This window comes from Artibeus jamaicensis, unplaced genomic scaffold, assembly GCF_021234435.1.
Source record: "Artibeus jamaicensis isolate MK-2021 breed Jamaican fruit bat unplaced genomic scaffold, CSHL_Jam_final contig_685, whole genome shotgun sequence".
In the NCBI taxonomy this organism is placed as follows: domain Eukaryota; kingdom Metazoa; phylum Chordata; class Mammalia; order Chiroptera; family Phyllostomidae; genus Artibeus; species Artibeus jamaicensis.
Window position 1 is genome coordinate 15,694,741 of NW_026521924.1, and position 17,436 is coordinate 15,712,176.

Below are 17,436 nucleotides of genomic sequence, written 5' to 3' on the forward strand. Positions count from 1 at the left end.
CACAGGTAACATCACTTCCTCTTTCTGGACTCCTGGACTACTTGACCCCTGAGGTTTTTCAAAAAATGTCTTCATCAAACCAACTCTAGGTGGAACTTTGCCCTTGTTTTGTTCTACCTTTAGGTTGCTAGAGTTGATACAGTGTCCCATATTTTCAAGGAAATCATGAATTTCTTGAGTTTCAAGGGTGGTCATAAGCTTCTGGTTCACCTTTCTCGCTAGGGTAAGAGGATCTTTCACTTCCTTCCGTGGTCTGATTCACTCATGGTCATGGCCTTTTCCTTGGCTGGACCTTGCTCTCTGGTCTGAAGGTCCCTTAGATTGAGCCTGTGTCTTCCTCCTTTCAGTGTATTCATTGGTCCTGCCTTCCACTGCACCCAGGACGAGGCCCCTGTGCCTTATCAAGCACCTGCTCTGTGCCAAGGGCTTTATGGATACTTTATTTGATCCTTAACCACCATTTACTGCCCTGCCATGAGTTAAGTATTATATTCCTATTTTACAAATAAACCCAAAACTCAGTTTAAAAAGAAAAATCTTGCCCAAAGTCACACATCTAGAAAGTGATGGGTTTAGGTTTTGCATGCGTGGTCCTCAAAGCCTGTGCTTTTTCTGCTTCCCCAGTGGTTCTCAAAGTGTGATCCCAAGACCAGACCAGCAGGATTAGTATTTCCTGGAAACTGGCCAGAAATGTAAAATTTCAGGCTCTTCTGCAGACCTACTAAAGAAGATGCTTTCAGGGGCCGACTCAGAAATCTGTTTTATAAGTCCTCGTGGTGATTTTCTTGCATGCTCAAATTACAGAACTGCTGTCTGTCATTCTGCTTCACCACCTGGCTGCTGCTTCTTTTCACATCTGACCAAGAATTTATAGGTTATTTCATTTATACTTAATAGATGTCAAATTTAGAACTGGAAATTACTGTCTCCAGGGTAGAAATGGGCTGCACACTGCCTCTCCCCCAAACACACAACCACGCACACACAGACACACACTTACTCACACTCACACTTTCAGCATCCTGAACAATCTTTAAAACCGAGGATATAATTTGTCCATTTCCTATCTAAAGTATCTCCTCCCCGCACTAAGGACAAAGCCCAGACTCCTCAGTGTGGCCTTTGTGGGTTGTGTCCCTTACCTGTTTTCCAGCCTCCTGCCTACACAAACTGATTCATGCTTGCTATTCAAAAGGTGGTCCAAGGACCAGAAGTGTCATATCGGGGAGCTTGTTAGAAATGCAGGATGTCAGTGCCCACCCCAGACCTGCTGAATTAGAACCTGCAGTTTAGTAAGGTCTATAGGTGATCTGTATGCACATTAAAGTTTGAGAAGCAGCAGCCCTTGCCAAAACTTCCTTATGGTTTCCCACAGGGTTTTGTGCTGGAGGTTTGCTCTTTCTGGAACACTTCTTCCTTCCCTCTTCTTTCCCTTTGGCCTTCTAGAAGATTTGAGTTCTTAGATCTGCACCCCTGTGTACTCTTGTGTACTCCCCGACGCACTGTCCTTAGCCTCTTACTCCACCATAGCATCTGGAACTTAGTATTGTGGTTAGCCCGTGACTTCTCTGTCCCCCAGCTGGCTGAAGACTTCTAGTGGGCATGCATCCTGTGAAGCTGGCACAGTGCCTGACGAATAGTAGGTGCTCAGTAAATAGTGAACTATGGGGTCAGACTGCCTGGGTTTAAGTCCTGAACTCAGCCAGTGTTATGTTGCCTCTTCGAGCCTCAGTTTCCTGATCTGTGAAATGAGAATGATGAGTCTCTACTTTACAGGATTGTTGTTGTGAAAATTAATTGGGTTATTGCATGAAAAGAACCTAGAACTGCTGGGCCAGGAATCATCAGCGTTCAGTACTAGCTGCAGCTTTTAGCAATATCATCATTGCATGCTCATCTTCTTTTAATGCAGTTCACCTACCTAAAAAGAGCTTACCTGTTTCTCTACATTCTTTTCTTTTTTAAAGATTCTATTTATTTATTTTTAGACAGAGGGGTTGGGGGGGAGAAGGGGAGAAACATCAATATGTGGTTGCCTCTTATGCGCCCCCTACTGGGGGCCTGGCCTGCAACGTAGGCATATGCCCTAGACTAGGAATCAAAGCACTGACCCTTTGGTTGGCAGGCCGGCCTGAGCCACACTAGCCAGGGTTGTTTTTCTACATTCTGACCTTGGGCAATTTATTTCATCTCTGGGTCTCAAGTTAACCAGCAATCGTCTGAAATGATGACAGAAATCCCCATGAAGTTGTAGTCATGAGGATAGCACAAATCGGTGTTTTTGGAGTGCTTAGCACAAAGCAGGGACAGACTAAATGAAAGGAAGGTATTGTGTCTACCATAGTGTCTTATACTTACTTTGTAGGTGCTCAATGATTCTGTGGCTTCCTGTTGCTTTTTCAGTGTTGTTTTCCACCAGGGTATTATCCTCATTGTTGTGTCCTATTGTTTGTTTTTGTTTTGTATATGTGTACATGCTCCATTGGTTTGAGACTTTGGTATGGAAGCATATTGACGTCTTTGAAGATTTGCTTTTTATTCCTCTGCAACACAACTGGAGCTCTCGGGGAGCCCCTGAGTTCCCAAGAGTGGTGTTTCTCTCTGCTAAGATTGGAAGACTATGGTTTCAAAAGAAGGTAGAGCTGGGGTGACTTATTATATTTAATTGGCTTGATAATCCAGGAGACTGTAATCCTCTGTCCTGGTTTCAATTTACATATCAGATAAGGTTATAAAAATAAAAGTATTGTATATGGCTTCCCAGGAGGGGCAATTTGAAACATGTAAGTTTTCGATTAGCAAGATCTAATAATGTTAATATTAACTACTGACATCCCAATAAATGCAGTAAACTTAGAAAATAATATTAACTATATAGTTTTCATATATGGCCTTTATTGTGTTGAGGTAAGGTCCTTTTATACATATTTTGTTGAGAATTATAATTGTGAATAGACGTTGAACTTTGTCATGTTTTTTCTATGTCGAAACGATCATTTGGGGGTTTTCTCACTTAACGTGGTGTATCACATTGATTGGTTTTTATATGTTGAATCATCTTTGCATCCCATGGATAAAGCTCACTTGACTTTGGTGTATGATTCTTTGAACGTATTGCTAAATTTGGTTTGCTAATATTTTATCAAGGATTTTTCTATTTATAATCAAGGAATTTTCTTTTTTTTTTTTTAAGATTTTATTTATTTATCTTTAGAGGGAAAGGGAAGGAGAGAGGGAGAGAGAGAAGGAAACATCAATGTATGGGTTGCCTTTTGTGCGTCCCCTGTTGGGAATTGGCCTGCAGGGAACTGTCCTGCAACCCAGGAATGTGCCCTGACCGGAATCGAACCTCGATTTGTCTGGTTCGCAGGCCCCAGCTCAATCCACTGAGCTACACCAGCCAGGGCAAGGAATTTTCTTTTTTCTTTTCTTTTTTTTTTTTTTTTGGAATTTTCTATTTATATTCATCAAGGATATTGACCTGTTGTTTTCTCATACTATCTTTGCTTTGATATTGGTATGGTACTGATCTCATAAAATAAGTTTGAAAATGTTCCCTCTTCTGCTTTTTTAGAAGAGTTCAAATATTGGTATTAATTCTTTGAATGTTTGGTAGAATGCACCTTGTGAAGCCATCTGACCCTGGACTTTGGTTTGTTGGAGGTTTTTGATTATTGACTAAACCTCATTTTTTTTACTGGTCTGTTGAGGTTTTCTATTTCTTGACTCCATTTTGGTGGGGATCCTCTCTTTTTTTCCTTTATTAGTATTGCTTAGTGTTTATCAAGTTTATCTTTTCAGACAACCAACTCTTGGTTCTGTTGCATTTCTTCTTTTTAAAAAAATTCTCTTTTTTATATATTTCTGCTCTAATCTTTATTATTTCCTCCCTTCTGCTAACTTTGGGCTTAGTTTGTTTTGTTTCTACTTCCTTGAGATGTATAAAGTTAGGATTTTTTTCCTCAGATGTTCTTTTTTTAAAAAATATATTTTATTAATTATGCCGTTACAGTTGTTCTATTTCCCCCTTCATTCCCCTCCATCCTGCACCCCTCCTCCCCCACCATTCCCCCCCTTTAGTTTATGACCATGTGTCTCAAGTTCTTTAGATTCTATATTTCCCATACTATTCTTGCCCTCCCCCCTATCTATTTTCTACCTACCATCTATGCTACTTATTTTCTGTACCTTCTCCCCCCTTCTCCTTCTCCCACTTTCCTGTTGCTAACCCTCCATGTGATCTTCATTTCTGTGGTTCTGCTCCTGATCTAGGTGTCCTCTTAGTTTGCTTTTATTTTAGGTGTGGTTCTTAATAACTGTGAGTTTGCTGTCCTTTCACTGTTCATATTTTTTATCTTCTTTTTCTTAGGTAAGTCGCTTTAACATTTCACATAATAAGGGCTTGGTGATGATGAACTTCTTGAATTTGATCTTATCTGAGAAGCACTTTATCTGCCCTTCCATTCTAAATGAAAGCTTTGCTGGATAGAGCAATCTTGGATGTAGGTCTTTGGATTTCATGACTTGGAATACCTCTTTCCAGCCCCTTCTTGCCTGTAAGGTCTCTTTTGAGAAATCTGCTGACAGTCTGATGGGAACTCCTTTGTAGGTGACTGTTCCCTTATCTCTTGCTGCTCCTAGGATTCTCTCCTTCATTTTCATCTTGGCTAATGTAATTATGATGTGCCTTGGTGTGTTCCTTCTTGGATCCAACTTCTTTGGGACTCTGAGCTTCCTGGATTTCCTGGAAGTCTATTTCCTTTGCCAAATTGGGGAAATTCTCCTTTATTATTTGTTCAAATAAGGTTTTCACTCGTGACTGTTCCTTTCCCCCTTCTGGTACCCCTATAATTCGGATGTTGGAGTGTTTAAAGATGTCCTGGAGGTTCCTAAGTCTCTTCTCATTTTTTTGAATTCTTGTTTCTTCATATTTTTCTGTTTGGCCATTATTTTCTTCCTTCTGGTCCACTCCCTTGATTTGAGTCCCAGTTTCCTCTTCATCACTATTGGTTTCCTGTGCAATTCCCTTCATTTCAATTAGTTTAGCCTTCATATGTTCCTCTAATTTGTGACTATAATCAACCAGTTCTGTGAGCATCCTGATGACCAGTGTTTTGAACTGTGCATCTGGAAGTTTTGCTATTTCTTCGTCACTTAGATTTATGGGCTCTGGGGCTTTGAGATCTTCTTGAGCCATTTTTGGTCTGTTTGCACCTGTTAATTATGAGGAGTGGAGCCTTAGGTGTTTACCAAGGTGGGGCCACCCAGGTCGCTGGGTTGTGATGCTGTATGTGGGGGTGGGGTCAGAGCAGGGAAATGGCAATTCCCTCTGCTGCCTCTCTGCTGCCTCTCGCCACTGGGGCCTGCTCAGTCCCATTGTCTTACTGCCCACTCTCTCCTTGGTCTATCTGCACACGAATGCGGGACCACAGTCAACCCGCTGCCCTGCACCCTCGCTGGCTATGCTGATCGCTCACTGGGTCGCTCACTGAGTCCCTCACTGGGTCCGCCCATTGCAACCCCACGCCTGGGATCCGCGCGCCTGAGTCCGTCTGACCGAGTTTTCCTGTGCAACCCTGCTCCACCAGCTGCTGGCTTCGCCCCTCTTACCGGTCAGGCTGAAGAATTTGTTGTTATCAGACTTCCGAAAAGTTCAATTTTCTGTGTTCTGGCTGTGTTTTCTGTTGCTAATATTTTGTTGTCTCTCAGCTTGGTTGTGGGAGAAAGCACGTCGTCTCCACCTATGCCTCCATATTGGCGGAAGGAACTCAGATTTCCTTTTTAATGTAGGCATTCACCACTATAAATTCCCCTCTTAGTACAGCTTTTATTGTGCCCTGTAAGTTTTGGTATGTTGTATTTTCATTTTCTTTTTTCTGAGGTACTTTAGAAATTCTCATTTGGTTTCCTCTTTAACCTAATGGCTGTTCCAGAGTGTGTTGTTTAATTTTCACGTATTTGTGGATTTTTCTGTTTTTTGCTGTTACTGGTTTCTAGTTTCATTCCATTGTGGTCAGGAAAGATACATGGAATGATTTCAGTCCTAAATTTAAGGCTTGTTTGGTAACCTGACATGTGATCTCTCCTGGGGAACGTTCCACGTGCACTTGAAGAAATGTACTCTGCTATTGGGGCGGGTATTGCATCTGCTAGGTCCCTTTTGTTTGTCATGTTGTTCCAGTCAGCTCTTACTCATTTTTCTGTGTGGCTGTTCTATCCATTATTGTAAATAAAATATTGAAGTCCCCACTATTATTGTATTGTTTTCCATTTCCCCCTTCAGATCTGTCCATATTTGCTTTATGTGTTTAGGTGCTTTGATGTTAGTTGTATATGTATCTTTAATTGTTACATCTTCTATTGAATTGACCCTTTTGTCATTATATATAATGATCTTTGTCTCTAGGCAGGTTTTTTTTTTTTTTTTTTACTGAATATCTATTTTGTATGATATAAGGAGCCATCTCTGCTTTTTGTTGTTGTTACCATTTACGTAGAATATCTTTTTCTGTACCTTCACTTTCAACCTTATGTGTCTTTAGATCTAAAGTGAATCTTACATACAGCATATCTCTGGATCTTGGTGGGTTTTGTTTGTTTTTCAGCCACTATGACTTTTGATTGGGAATTTAATCCATTTACTCCCCAGATTATTCTGATACCATCAGCATTGAGAATCATTCTTCTTTGCATACAGATAGGGTGTAGGCATAGTAGATATCCTTAGGGATTCTGAAACTACTGTGTTTTGCCATGTAGAATGTGCCTGCACAGTGAAGCGGGATTGTTATGCCCATTATTATACCCATGGTATGGAATGATTATTCCCATGTAGAATGTGCACCCTTATTTTTTTCTCAAAAATTAGGACAAAAAAGTGTGCATTATACATGGTAAAGACAGTAGGTCCTTGGACAGGTAGAATGGTGGAAAGTGTTAAAAACTCCATAAATTTGAGACTTAAAAAAAAATAGATTCTAGAGGCATACAGCAAAGATTAAAACACAGTATTCAACCTTTATGTAAGTGGATAGTTTTATAGATCAGAAGTTGGTTTGTGCTTATTAATTTGTTCAATAAGAATTGAGTACCCCTGCCAACAAAGCTAGATAAGTGATCAGTGCAGCTGGAGAGATGGCAGATGCCTAAGTGACCGTATTCAACGGGGAAAGTGCACTTTTGGGGGGCTTTTGGTACAGAGTGCCAAGTTGCTCCTTAGATGTGTTCTTGTTTGTAATCCTTCCAGCATGTGAGAATACCAGAACAGTGACATTTTAGCCCTGTCCGGTGTGGCTCGGTTGAGCGTCATCCTGAAAACAGAAAGGTTGCTGGTTCGATTCCCTGAGGGCGCCTGCCTGGGTTGTGTGTTTAGTCGCCAGTTGGGGTGCATCTGAGAGGCAATCCAGCAGTGTTTCTCTCTCTTTCACTGTCCCTCTGTCCCTCCCCCTCTCTCTAAAAATAAATAAATAAAATCTTTTTTTTAACGACAATTTAGTATCTAAAACTGACAGTGTTGCCAGGGCTGGTGTGGCTCTGTGGACTGAGTGCCAGCCTTCGGACCAAAGGGTCGTCGGTTCAATCCCCAGTCAGGGCACATGCCTGGGTTGCGGGCCATGTCACCTGGTTGGGGGTGTGTGAGAGGGAACCGATCAGTGCAGCTCTCACACATTGTTGTTTCTCTCCTCTTTCTTCCTTTCTTCCCCTCTCTCTAAAAGTAAATAAATAAAATCTTTAAAAAATAAAAAAACTGGCAGTGTCATCCTGGCGCAATCATGAATTCTAATGTGAACTTCTAAAATGCTTTTGGTTGCCAATTTATGTTATTCAGAGAATCAAGCATATTATGGGAATATTTGCCATCTGTTTTTTATCTGTTGGTCCTTCCTCTAAGATACATTGATTTGAGATTTGTCGGTCTTTCTTTGTGTGAGGGTTGTTTTTTTTTAAGATTGTATTTATTTTCAGAGAGAGGGGAAGGGAGGGAGAAAGAGAGGGAGAGAAACATCCTTCGGTTGCCCCTTGTATGTGTCTGACTACGGACTGAAGCCACAGCTCAGGCACGTGCCCGGACTGAAACTGAAACCCCCACCCCTGGAGCTTTCACTTTGCTGTGCTGTGCCCAACCAGCTGCGCTACACCAGTCGGGGTTGTCTGTTTTCTGCGTCTTTTTTCAGAAATGCAGGGTTGGGTTATTTTTATTTTAAAACAACTTTTGGGCTTCGGCAGAGTAGCTCAGTTGGTTAGAGCATTGTCCTGATACGCCATGGTTGCGGGGTTGATCTCCAGTCAGGACACATACAAGAAGCAACCAGTGAAAGCACAGCTAACTGGAACAGCAAACTCACGTCTCTCCCTCTCTCTCAAATCAATCAATTAAAAAACATTAAACAACTTTTGAATGACAGTTTATGCCAGTACCCCAGGATTTGTCTTCCTTACATTTTATTTAACTGGAATTCAAGTACAAAGAGGAATTAGAGGAAGAAAAGAGGACAGGGTTTATTGCTCTCACGGGAAGGAAGCACTTACATTCTAAGGACTGACCAGTGAGGCCCAGCAAAAAGGGCTCCAAAGAGGGAGCCCAAATCTTTTGGGGACCAGTCAAGTGGAGGAAATCCTCTGATCAAGAGGAAATCAGATGCTGTGACCAGCCACAGTCAGAAGGCACCACCGCAGAAAGAAAGAATAAAGATCTGTTTGTTGTTGTGTTCAAGACAAACCCGCACACTGAGCTGTTCCCCCTGCGCATGCACAGAGTGTCTCTGGAGGGGTTTTCAGGTGAGACAGCTGGTGAGAGCAGTTGTCTGTGGGGAGCTGAAGTGGGAGGAAGGTTTCTTTTTCATGGTGTACCATTTCTACTGTTTGAATTATTTACTTGTAGGGATTTTACTTTTTCAGAGCTTTTTTTTATCCTCACCTGAGGACATTTTTTATTAGTTTTAGAGAGTGAGGAAGGGAGAGAGAGAGACATCGATGCGAGAGAGAAGCATCAGTTGGGTGCCTCCCATACGTGCCCAGACCGGGGATTGCCCGTGTCTGGACCGGAGCGGGGGTCACACACGACTGCAACCTGGACTGGGGATTGAACTCGCTAGGTAGGTACCTGCCCAGACTGGGAATCAGACCCACAGCCTTTCGGTTATGGGAGGATGCTCCAACCAACTGAGCCACACTGGCCAGGGCTCAAAACTTTTTAAAGGTAGTTATTTATTAAAAGCTTCTTCACTCATGATTGTGTCAGGTGTTCACGTCAGAGGAGACTGGGTGAAGGGTACATGGGAACTGTCGTCGTACCTTTGCAGCTCTCCTGTGAATTTGAACTTATTTAAAAATAGATTTTTTTTTAAAGGATGGAGGTGGGATCGGGGAATACTGTGTTTCTATACAGAATCCTGCCCCGTTAGGCAATTTTCTACTTTCTAGTCTCGTCATTTCCTTTAAAGATTTTCCCCCTCTCATCCCTAATTTTGCTGACCTTCTAACTATCAAATACAATATAACTCTCTTAGCCATTTTTTATTTTTTATTGGGGTCAAACTATTATCTCATATTTAGTAATGAACATTAGTTGGCAGATACAGCCCTGGCTGGTGTAGCTCAGTGGATTGAGCATGGGCCTGCGAACCAAAGGATCACGGTTTGATTCCCAGGCGCAGGGTACATGCCTGGGTTGCAGGCCAGGTCCCAGCAGGGGACCCATGAGAGGCAACCATACACCGATATTTCTCTCTCCTTCCCTTCCCCTCTAAAGATAAATAAATAAAAGTCTTTAAAAAAAAAACAGTTGGCAGATACATACAACGCTCACAACACGTTGGGGAAAACGTTGTATGGATATATTGTTTTTAAGACTTGGACCAATCTGGGTATCTGTTTAAAAACAAAAAGGTGTGCTGAGCTCAGAACCTCAAACTTTTAATTAAAGCCATTTTTCCCAACTTCAGCTCCTAGTAAAAATGCAGATGAGTCTGTATGTGCCAGGCCCCTGAGGGATTCTGCTTCCTAAGTTTCAGAAAGAATCATCACGTGTGTGGGTTGGGGGCTCGGGGGTAACTTGAAGGATGGAGGGGCTGCCGAGGCAAACGACCAGGGGGCTGTAGCCAGTGTTCGGGCGGGAGGAAGCGAAGGTCTGAAACGCTGCTGCAGTTACGGGTGGAGAGAGGAGGCAGGTGCAGAAGCAAGAGTGAGGCGGCCTGCAGCCGTGTCAAATTCGGTGCCTGCCCCACCCATGGTCGGCACTGGCCCAGAAGGCTGCCACAGGAACACTGTGACTCATGGGCCCTGATCGCCTCTGCTGGGCCTCAGGGATAAATTTGGTTACAGACACCAAGAAAAAGGAAGAAGAAAAAAAGATCGAGTTGGTGATCCAAGTGTGGATGACAAAAGTTCCTTGTTCAGACCAGGCAGAGAGAAGTAGGAAGCTCTTCTAGTTCCTCAAGGGGGAGAAGAATTCTTTGACGGGGTGAATTTCCTGAGGCCTGATCTTTCTTGCCTTTGATCTCCAGGTGACTACTCTGCATGCAGATTATTTACTGATAATAAATCAGTGCTTTTGCCATGCTGGGTCCTGGAGACTCAGTCCCCCCCCCCCCCCACAGAAATTACATTCAAGTGGAGGGGACAGGTGATACACAAGAAACAATTACATATTGTATGAGTCAAACAGACAAGTCCGTGAAGAGAAGTGGAGTTAGGAGATGGAGAAATGGGTAGTGGGAGCCTTGAGATTGCTATTTTAGTTAGGATCGTCAATAAAGGCTTCTTTGAGGAAGTTACATTGAGGAGACTCGAATGAACTAGGAATGAGATGAGCCATGGAGGTGTCTGAGGGAAGGGGATTCTGGCCGAGGGAGCAGGAAAGGCTGTGGCCCCGGGGGGTGCAGAAGGCTTGCTGTCAAGAGACCAGAAGGCCGGCCAGTGCAGCTGTAGCTGAGTGAGGAGGAGAATGGGAAGTGATGAGGTCAGCAACTTTGAAGAAGGCTCATAGGAAAATATATTGGTAATGGAGGGGCTTCCTGGCAAAGCAAGCCTGTTACTATACAGAGAAATGAGAATCAGTGGAACACTGGAGCTAGTTCTACAGGAGAGTTATATACAGTATGAAATGGTTAAGAGAACATTGATCCAGCCCTGGCTGGTGTGGCTCAGTGGATTGAGTGCCAGCCTGTGAACCAAAGGGTCACCGGTTTGATTCCCAGTCAGGGCACATGCCTGGGTTGCAGGCCTGGTCTCCAGTGGGGGGCACTCGAGAGGCAACCACACAGTGATGTTTCTCTCCCTTTCCTTCCCTCGCTCTAAAAATAAATGAATCTAAGAAAAAAGAAGTTTAAAAAAGAACATTGATTCAGAAGTGCAGAAATGTGGCTCCTGTATTAGTCTTCTCTTCTGCCCCAGTTCATTAATTCACTTATTGTATTGTTATGTCTGGAAGTGCAGAACTGGTTCCTGTAGCACTGTTGAGGGGATTAGGAGGCAGCACTTAGAAGGGCCTTGGGCTTCCCAGAGTGGGGACGAGACTGGGTCAGTTAAAGTAGACAGAAAGGTGCTATGACTTGGTCTGCCCCCAGGGGCATGTTCACTCCTTTCCCTCGTTCCAACCTTAGCATCTCTCTCCCAGCAGGATTGGTTCCGGTGGTCTCTGCTCCTTCTCTCCCTCACCTGTGAAACAAGAGCCTTCTATGTCCCCGGGGTCGCGCCAATGAACTTCCACCAGAACGACCCTGTAGAAATCAAGGTAAGTGTTTTTCTGGACTGCCAGAGCCTCTGTGCTGGCCAGTGCAGCTGGAGGACCACAGCGAGCTGGTTGCACCCCTCCTGTGGCTGCAGAGAACGAGGACCAGTGCCAGTTAGACTGGGCGCTGGGCGAAGAGGGTTCAGCGGGTGCTGCGCAGGCTGCAAGTCGAGTCCCTCGGGAGCCCGCATCCCCGCCCGTGTGCGGGCGTCCTCTCCGTGTCCCTCCCTCTCTCTCTGGCTGTGTCTTCGTTTCTGCGTCTCTGTTTCCCTCTCACTTTCACTGTCACGTGTGTTACTCCCCCCACCCCACCCCGTCTCCATTTCTTTGTCTGTCTCAGCCTGCTGCCTCTGTGACGACTGCCTTGCTCTTTCATCTGCTCCCTTTCCTCTCTGACCAGCCTTCCCGTGTAACTCATCTGTACATATACAGCCTATTCTGACCTCTTTTTTCAATTTCAGCTTCTGCCACCAGCTAGAGTCTTCATTTCATTATCTGTAAACTGTGTGCTGCATATCTGGGTGGTGGTATATGAGATGATTTTAGGGGCTTGACAAATTTATTTTAATAACTTTTTACAATGTATATTAGAAAATATAGCTAGTACTTCAACTCATAATTTCATGGCTGTCATTGTTGATTTTCTGTCTTAATACTGATATAATGTTTGCTTCTTAAACGTATTTACTGGAAAATGAGTCAGATCCAAGTAAACAGTAGAATAAATGATAAGTAGGTAGGGCAAATTGGTACATGAACGACAAGGATTTAAGAAGCATTGCCCTCAGCCAGAATCCAGAGAGAAGCCTTCCGACTGGGCTGCCTGCCCTTGTCAGGCTGGGTGCCCATTTATGTGGTGGGGGTGGGGATCGGAAGGGAGTCACTAAGAAAGTGGTTGACCTGGGCAGTGGGCAGGCTGGCTTCTTGATCATGTCTCTGAAACAGTGGACTGTTGGTGGCATTCTCAGAGCCCCAGGCAGGGCTGGGGGTTGGTAGCAGATCTTCTTGGATCTGGTTTCCTAGGAGACAAACTCAAAGGTGGAGATTTGGTGTGAGAGATGTGTTGGGGAGACTCCTGGGTTGGCCGCTTGGTGAGAGTGAGGGACGTGGGACTAGACGCAGGGGACACTGGGCTGTGGTACCGCTGAGGCCTGTGGGACATTCTGGAGCTGGAATGGCTGGCCCTTCAGAGTGGCTCCAAACTGAGGCAAGAGAACCGGCTCTCTCTGTCCTTATGAACAAGACATTGGAGATGGACTGCCACCAGGGGAGGGGTGTCACCTTGTACACAGGTTCCCACCTAAAGGGACTCCCCTCTACCATCGCCCAAGTACACATTCTTAATACTTCAGTCTGTTAGTCTTTTTTTTCTGTGCAGTGTTTACAGTGTAGGACACTTGGCATTCTCACACCCCCATCAGACCCCATAGACAAAATAACGTGTGGTTGAAATTTTTGAGTCATCGTACATATTCTTAGTGATGCTATAAAAAGAGCTAGCAGAACTTATAAAGTTAAAATTTGAATTCTGCTCCTAAAATAAATGTATTTCTTGCTTTGTTACCATGTTGATGTGAACCACATCTTTGCTGCTCAATGCAAAGATAAAGCAGTGAGATTGTGTGAAAATCAGGTTTTTATTCTGTTCTGAGTGTCATAGCATTCAAAAGGAGAAGCAGAAGACAGAGTCACAAAGGGCCATCCACGTGACAGGCCTTCACATGTATGTGTCCCTTTGTTTGCCACCAAATTTGAGGTATTATCACAATTTCAGATTGCTACACATCACGCTTATTTGGGGCATCGTTTACAAGCCACCTGATGGGCTCACGGAACTGGGAGCCAGAGACCGTTGTGATTGTGAATAAGGAGTGAACATCTCCGTTCCTAAACGTTTTCCTCATTTGGAGTTATTTCTGTAGGAAAGATGCCCAGGAGTGAAATGAATAGGATCAAAGGATATCAGCATGTTGAAAACCCTTAGTATATATCGAATTTGTTTGTGGCTTTAAACAGTCTGTGATGTAGTCTCATAAACCCGTGAAGTGTGAAGTAATTCAGGATCGTGGGCAGTAGAGTACATGGTGTGCTACGGTTGTGTCTGTAGCAGTTCGTTTGCCCTTAGACAACATTACCGAGTGTGCCAAAGATGTGCAGGCACCGGGGAGGGTTACTAAAACAGTCCGGATTGCAAATAATGGCCTCTCTTCTCCCACCAGGCAGTGAAGCTCACCAGCTCTCGAACCCAGCTACCTTATGAGTACTACTCACTGCCCTTCTGCCAGCCCTTAAAAATAACCTACAAGGCAGAGAATCTGGGTAAGTTCTTCTCTCTCACTGCTGTCAGCCTGTCCCAGTGGAAACCCAGACCTTTTTCTGATGATGATGACAGTTAACCTTTATGTAACACTTAATATGTGTTGGGTACATTCTGCAAAGTTTACATACATATTAGTTTATTTAGCCCTCAGAACTGCCCTAGGGAGGTAGCTGTTATTTTTATTCCCATTTTGTAGGTGAAGTGACTTTTCTCTGGTTATACCGTGGATCGATGTGTGAGCTAGCCTTGGCATCAGCTAGGTAGGCTTCAGACTTGGAGCCCTTGGTTCTCCCTTGATTGCTAAATATCATACCTTTCTCTCTCTTGTTTCTATAACCCACTCTACTTTTAATTAAAAGAGGGAGTGATCACTCCTGGCCCTAAAGGAAGCAGGAGACAGCGCCGTAGTTCTTGTTACGCTGCGCACGACTCACCTCAAATGGTGTGTGAGGCGCACGGGGCAACATCTGGCACAAGTGTTCCACATGTAGCAGCTGTTTTATTCTAATTAAAATAACTGTCTATTTGTCAGAATTTCAGGCTTAAAGGAAAAGACGTGGTGGCGTCTATTCAGGACACACCTGTTAGTGCTTATTTCTGTGCCTGTCTCAGCGTTAAGGCCTGGAGATGAAAATACAGAAAGATGCTCTCCCTGACTTCAAAGAACTTCAGAGACTTAACTCTTCTCTTACGCCTCAGGAAGGAGAAGGGAGAGAACTGGCTCTTGAGCAGAACCCGGAAAGGAATGCCTTCTCCATCAGGGCTACCCATGGCTCAGATGTTTCCAGAACCCCTCACCGTCAAGTGTGTCTACTGCCAGGTTTTAGGAGCCCCAGAAGAGTGTGGGGCAGGCCTTGGAGCCAGTTTAACCAAAGCAGGCAGCACCGCCTGACTCAAAGTCTTGCCTTATACTCTTGAACAGAAGTTGGTCTTGGGGCCTAGGCTGACTTCCACAGACCATCTGGGCTCCTCCTGCTGCCTGCCACTAGCCCTTGGCTTTTCTCTCCACACCATATCGTGCTCTGGCCACCTTGCCTGTCTGTCTGGGACCCCTGACCAGCTGGATCGCCAGGCTTCCTGACACCAGGCCCCTCATAGCAGCCCCTCCCTTCCCCTGTGAGCTGGTGCGGATTCGTTGGCACCCCAAGGCTCTGCAGTTGGACACACTTCAGTGTGATACCAGGTGACCCTTAACCTTTCTGAGCTTCTGCCGCATTTTCCATGAAGCTGGGGAAATGGTCCTGCCTGCTAGGAATAGCAACTTCTGTGTACAAGAGTTAGCCTGCCATATATTATCTCATTCTGTCTTTGTGTAGTGCCTCCTTTCATGGCCTAGGGGCTCTCTGAACAGAGGGATCATATCTTATTACCCCCCACGCCCCCACCACCACCCCACCACCCTTGTCTGACCCAGTGCCTAACACACAGTAGACGTTCAGTATCAGTGTCCTAATGAGTGGAGCAGAAACATCCTTGATTGAATGTCTGTTGCATTGTAAGCCTTGTACTCTATACATTATCATCATCATCACCGTTAATGCTTGCCGGGCTTTTCCTTTGAGTCAGGCACTCTTCTAAACAGTTCAGTGCTTTAACTTAGTTAATTCTCACAACAGACCTATCACAGAGCTACTCTTACCAGCCCGTAATCATAGATAAGGAGACTGAGGCACAAAGAGGTGAAGTTACTTGCCCCAGGTCACTCACCTAGCAGTGACAGAATGCAGGAACTCTGGCCATAGCCTTAAGCACTTTACTCTGCACGTGATCTTAGTTGATTCCTGTAGTAACTGCAGAACCAAATATAATTGCCCTGTGTCATAGGAAAGGGGATGGCAGCTTTCAGGCTCAGAAAGACTTGCTCAGGGTCACGTGTCCGGTTGGTAGAGAAATTGAGGTATTAGCCCAAGTTGTTGTTTTTTTTTAACTCTAAAGCCACATTCTTTCTTTTGTCCCAGGCTGCCTTCCCAGAAAGGCATGACTGGGTGGTCTGAGAGCTCTACTCATGACCATCTGCACACTGGGAGCTTCCTCTCTGGGTGGGCGGGGGTCGTGTTGGAGCATCTGCAGCAGGTGTGCTGAAGGACCACCTCACACTCTCTTGGAGGGTCCACGTTCACAGCTTATAGCCCTTTTAGCCTGGCTGGCTACCTGCTCGCAGTTTTAAAGTTAGAAGGAATACTTCCGTATTAGAAATGAGCCATTCCCGACCAGTATGTTCTCTTTCTTGGTTTAAATTTAATTTCTAAATATCAAGAAGTGATACCCATCGCACTTGGACTGCAGCCCTGTTCCTCTCTCTGTATGTTCTTCCTGAGCTTGTGACCCTGCCGTCTATATATAACCACTCACAGTTTCCATCAGTGTAACCTCTTCTGAGCCTTCTATCTGGGTAACTAACTCCATTCCAATACATGAGGTCAGGCTTGGCAAGCTGAAAAACTGCCTTCAGCCTAGATTTGCTGTGCTTCCTGTCTTCCCAGTGTGCACCACTCCTCACTCATCAGTCAGGACCTGGTCCCCCAGATTTCACCTCCTTGGTAGCGTTGGATCTGTGCACTTGTTGCCACCCTCATCACACCCTCCCGTCCAGCCACTGTCGTTGCTCACTTGCGTGACAGACTGCCATCATCCCTTGCATTTTCTGTGTTTTCTTCACAAAACATCCAGGGAGAGTTTTCTGTAACCAGAATCAGACAGCGTTTTTCTCTAGCTCTGCTAGAAACCTTTCGTTGGCTTTTGTCGCTCTCTGGGTAAGTCCCAACTTCAGTGTGGCTCCCAGTCCCTGAGACCCAGGTCCAGCCCACCTCTCCAGCTTGCCTCACGTTGCTCTCTGCATGGCAGCCCCCCAGGCCTCTCAATTTTACCTTGCTTCCCTCACCCTTAAGGGGCCTTTGCACATTCTGTTCCATCTGTCTAGAATATTCTTCCCTTATCTCTTTACCTAGTTAATGCTTCTCTTCCTTTATAGTTCATTTCAAGCATCACTTCCTCAGAGAAACTTTCCTAGACCCATTCCCCCACGTCTAGAGCAAGTTCCTCTTGTACAGTATGTTCTCATTATTCTGAATATTTAATCAAAGTTCTTCTTCCCATGAGACCATAAGCCTCATGTGTATGTCTGTTCAATATTCTATCTTTATGGCCTAGGACATAGCCAGTGTCCAGTATCTATTTGGAAATGAACGAGCATGTAAGTGACTAGGCGGAGAGAGCCACATCAACGAGGTCCACGCTGGTTGGCAAGTGTTAGTCCTGCCCGTTGGCCTTTTTCAGTTTGTCTCCTTTGGCTTGTCCCGTTGCGCATCATCACAACAGCATTGTTAGAGTGACTCAGAACAAAAACACCATTGGGTTCAGCTAACAATCCCCAGCTGCCTGGTGC

At 44.7% G+C, this 17,436-nt stretch overlaps 1 protein-coding gene and 1 non-coding gene across 4 annotated transcripts in view; both read left to right on the forward strand.

Moving 5' to 3' along the window:
- Positions 1-17,436, forward strand: part of TM9SF4 (transmembrane 9 superfamily member 4) — a 69,203-nt gene that overhangs the window by 12,196 nt on the left and 39,571 nt on the right. For 2 of the 3 annotated variants that reach the window (XM_037143201.2, XM_053671114.1), the window contains exons 2-3: positions 11,618-11,734; positions 13,951-14,050. In XM_037143201.2, coding sequence (XP_036999096.1) covers positions 11,618-11,734; positions 13,951-14,050 — 217 coding nt within the window. The remainder of the gene's footprint in view (positions 1-11,617; positions 11,735-13,950; positions 14,051-17,436) is intronic. The other variant, XM_037143202.2, reaches the window with a different exon arrangement.
- LOC119047811 (small nucleolar RNA SNORA5) lies at positions 10,195-10,329 on the forward strand. The gene has a single exon (XR_005082204.1). It is a non-coding gene; the product is annotated as a small nucleolar RNA SNORA5 (small nucleolar RNA).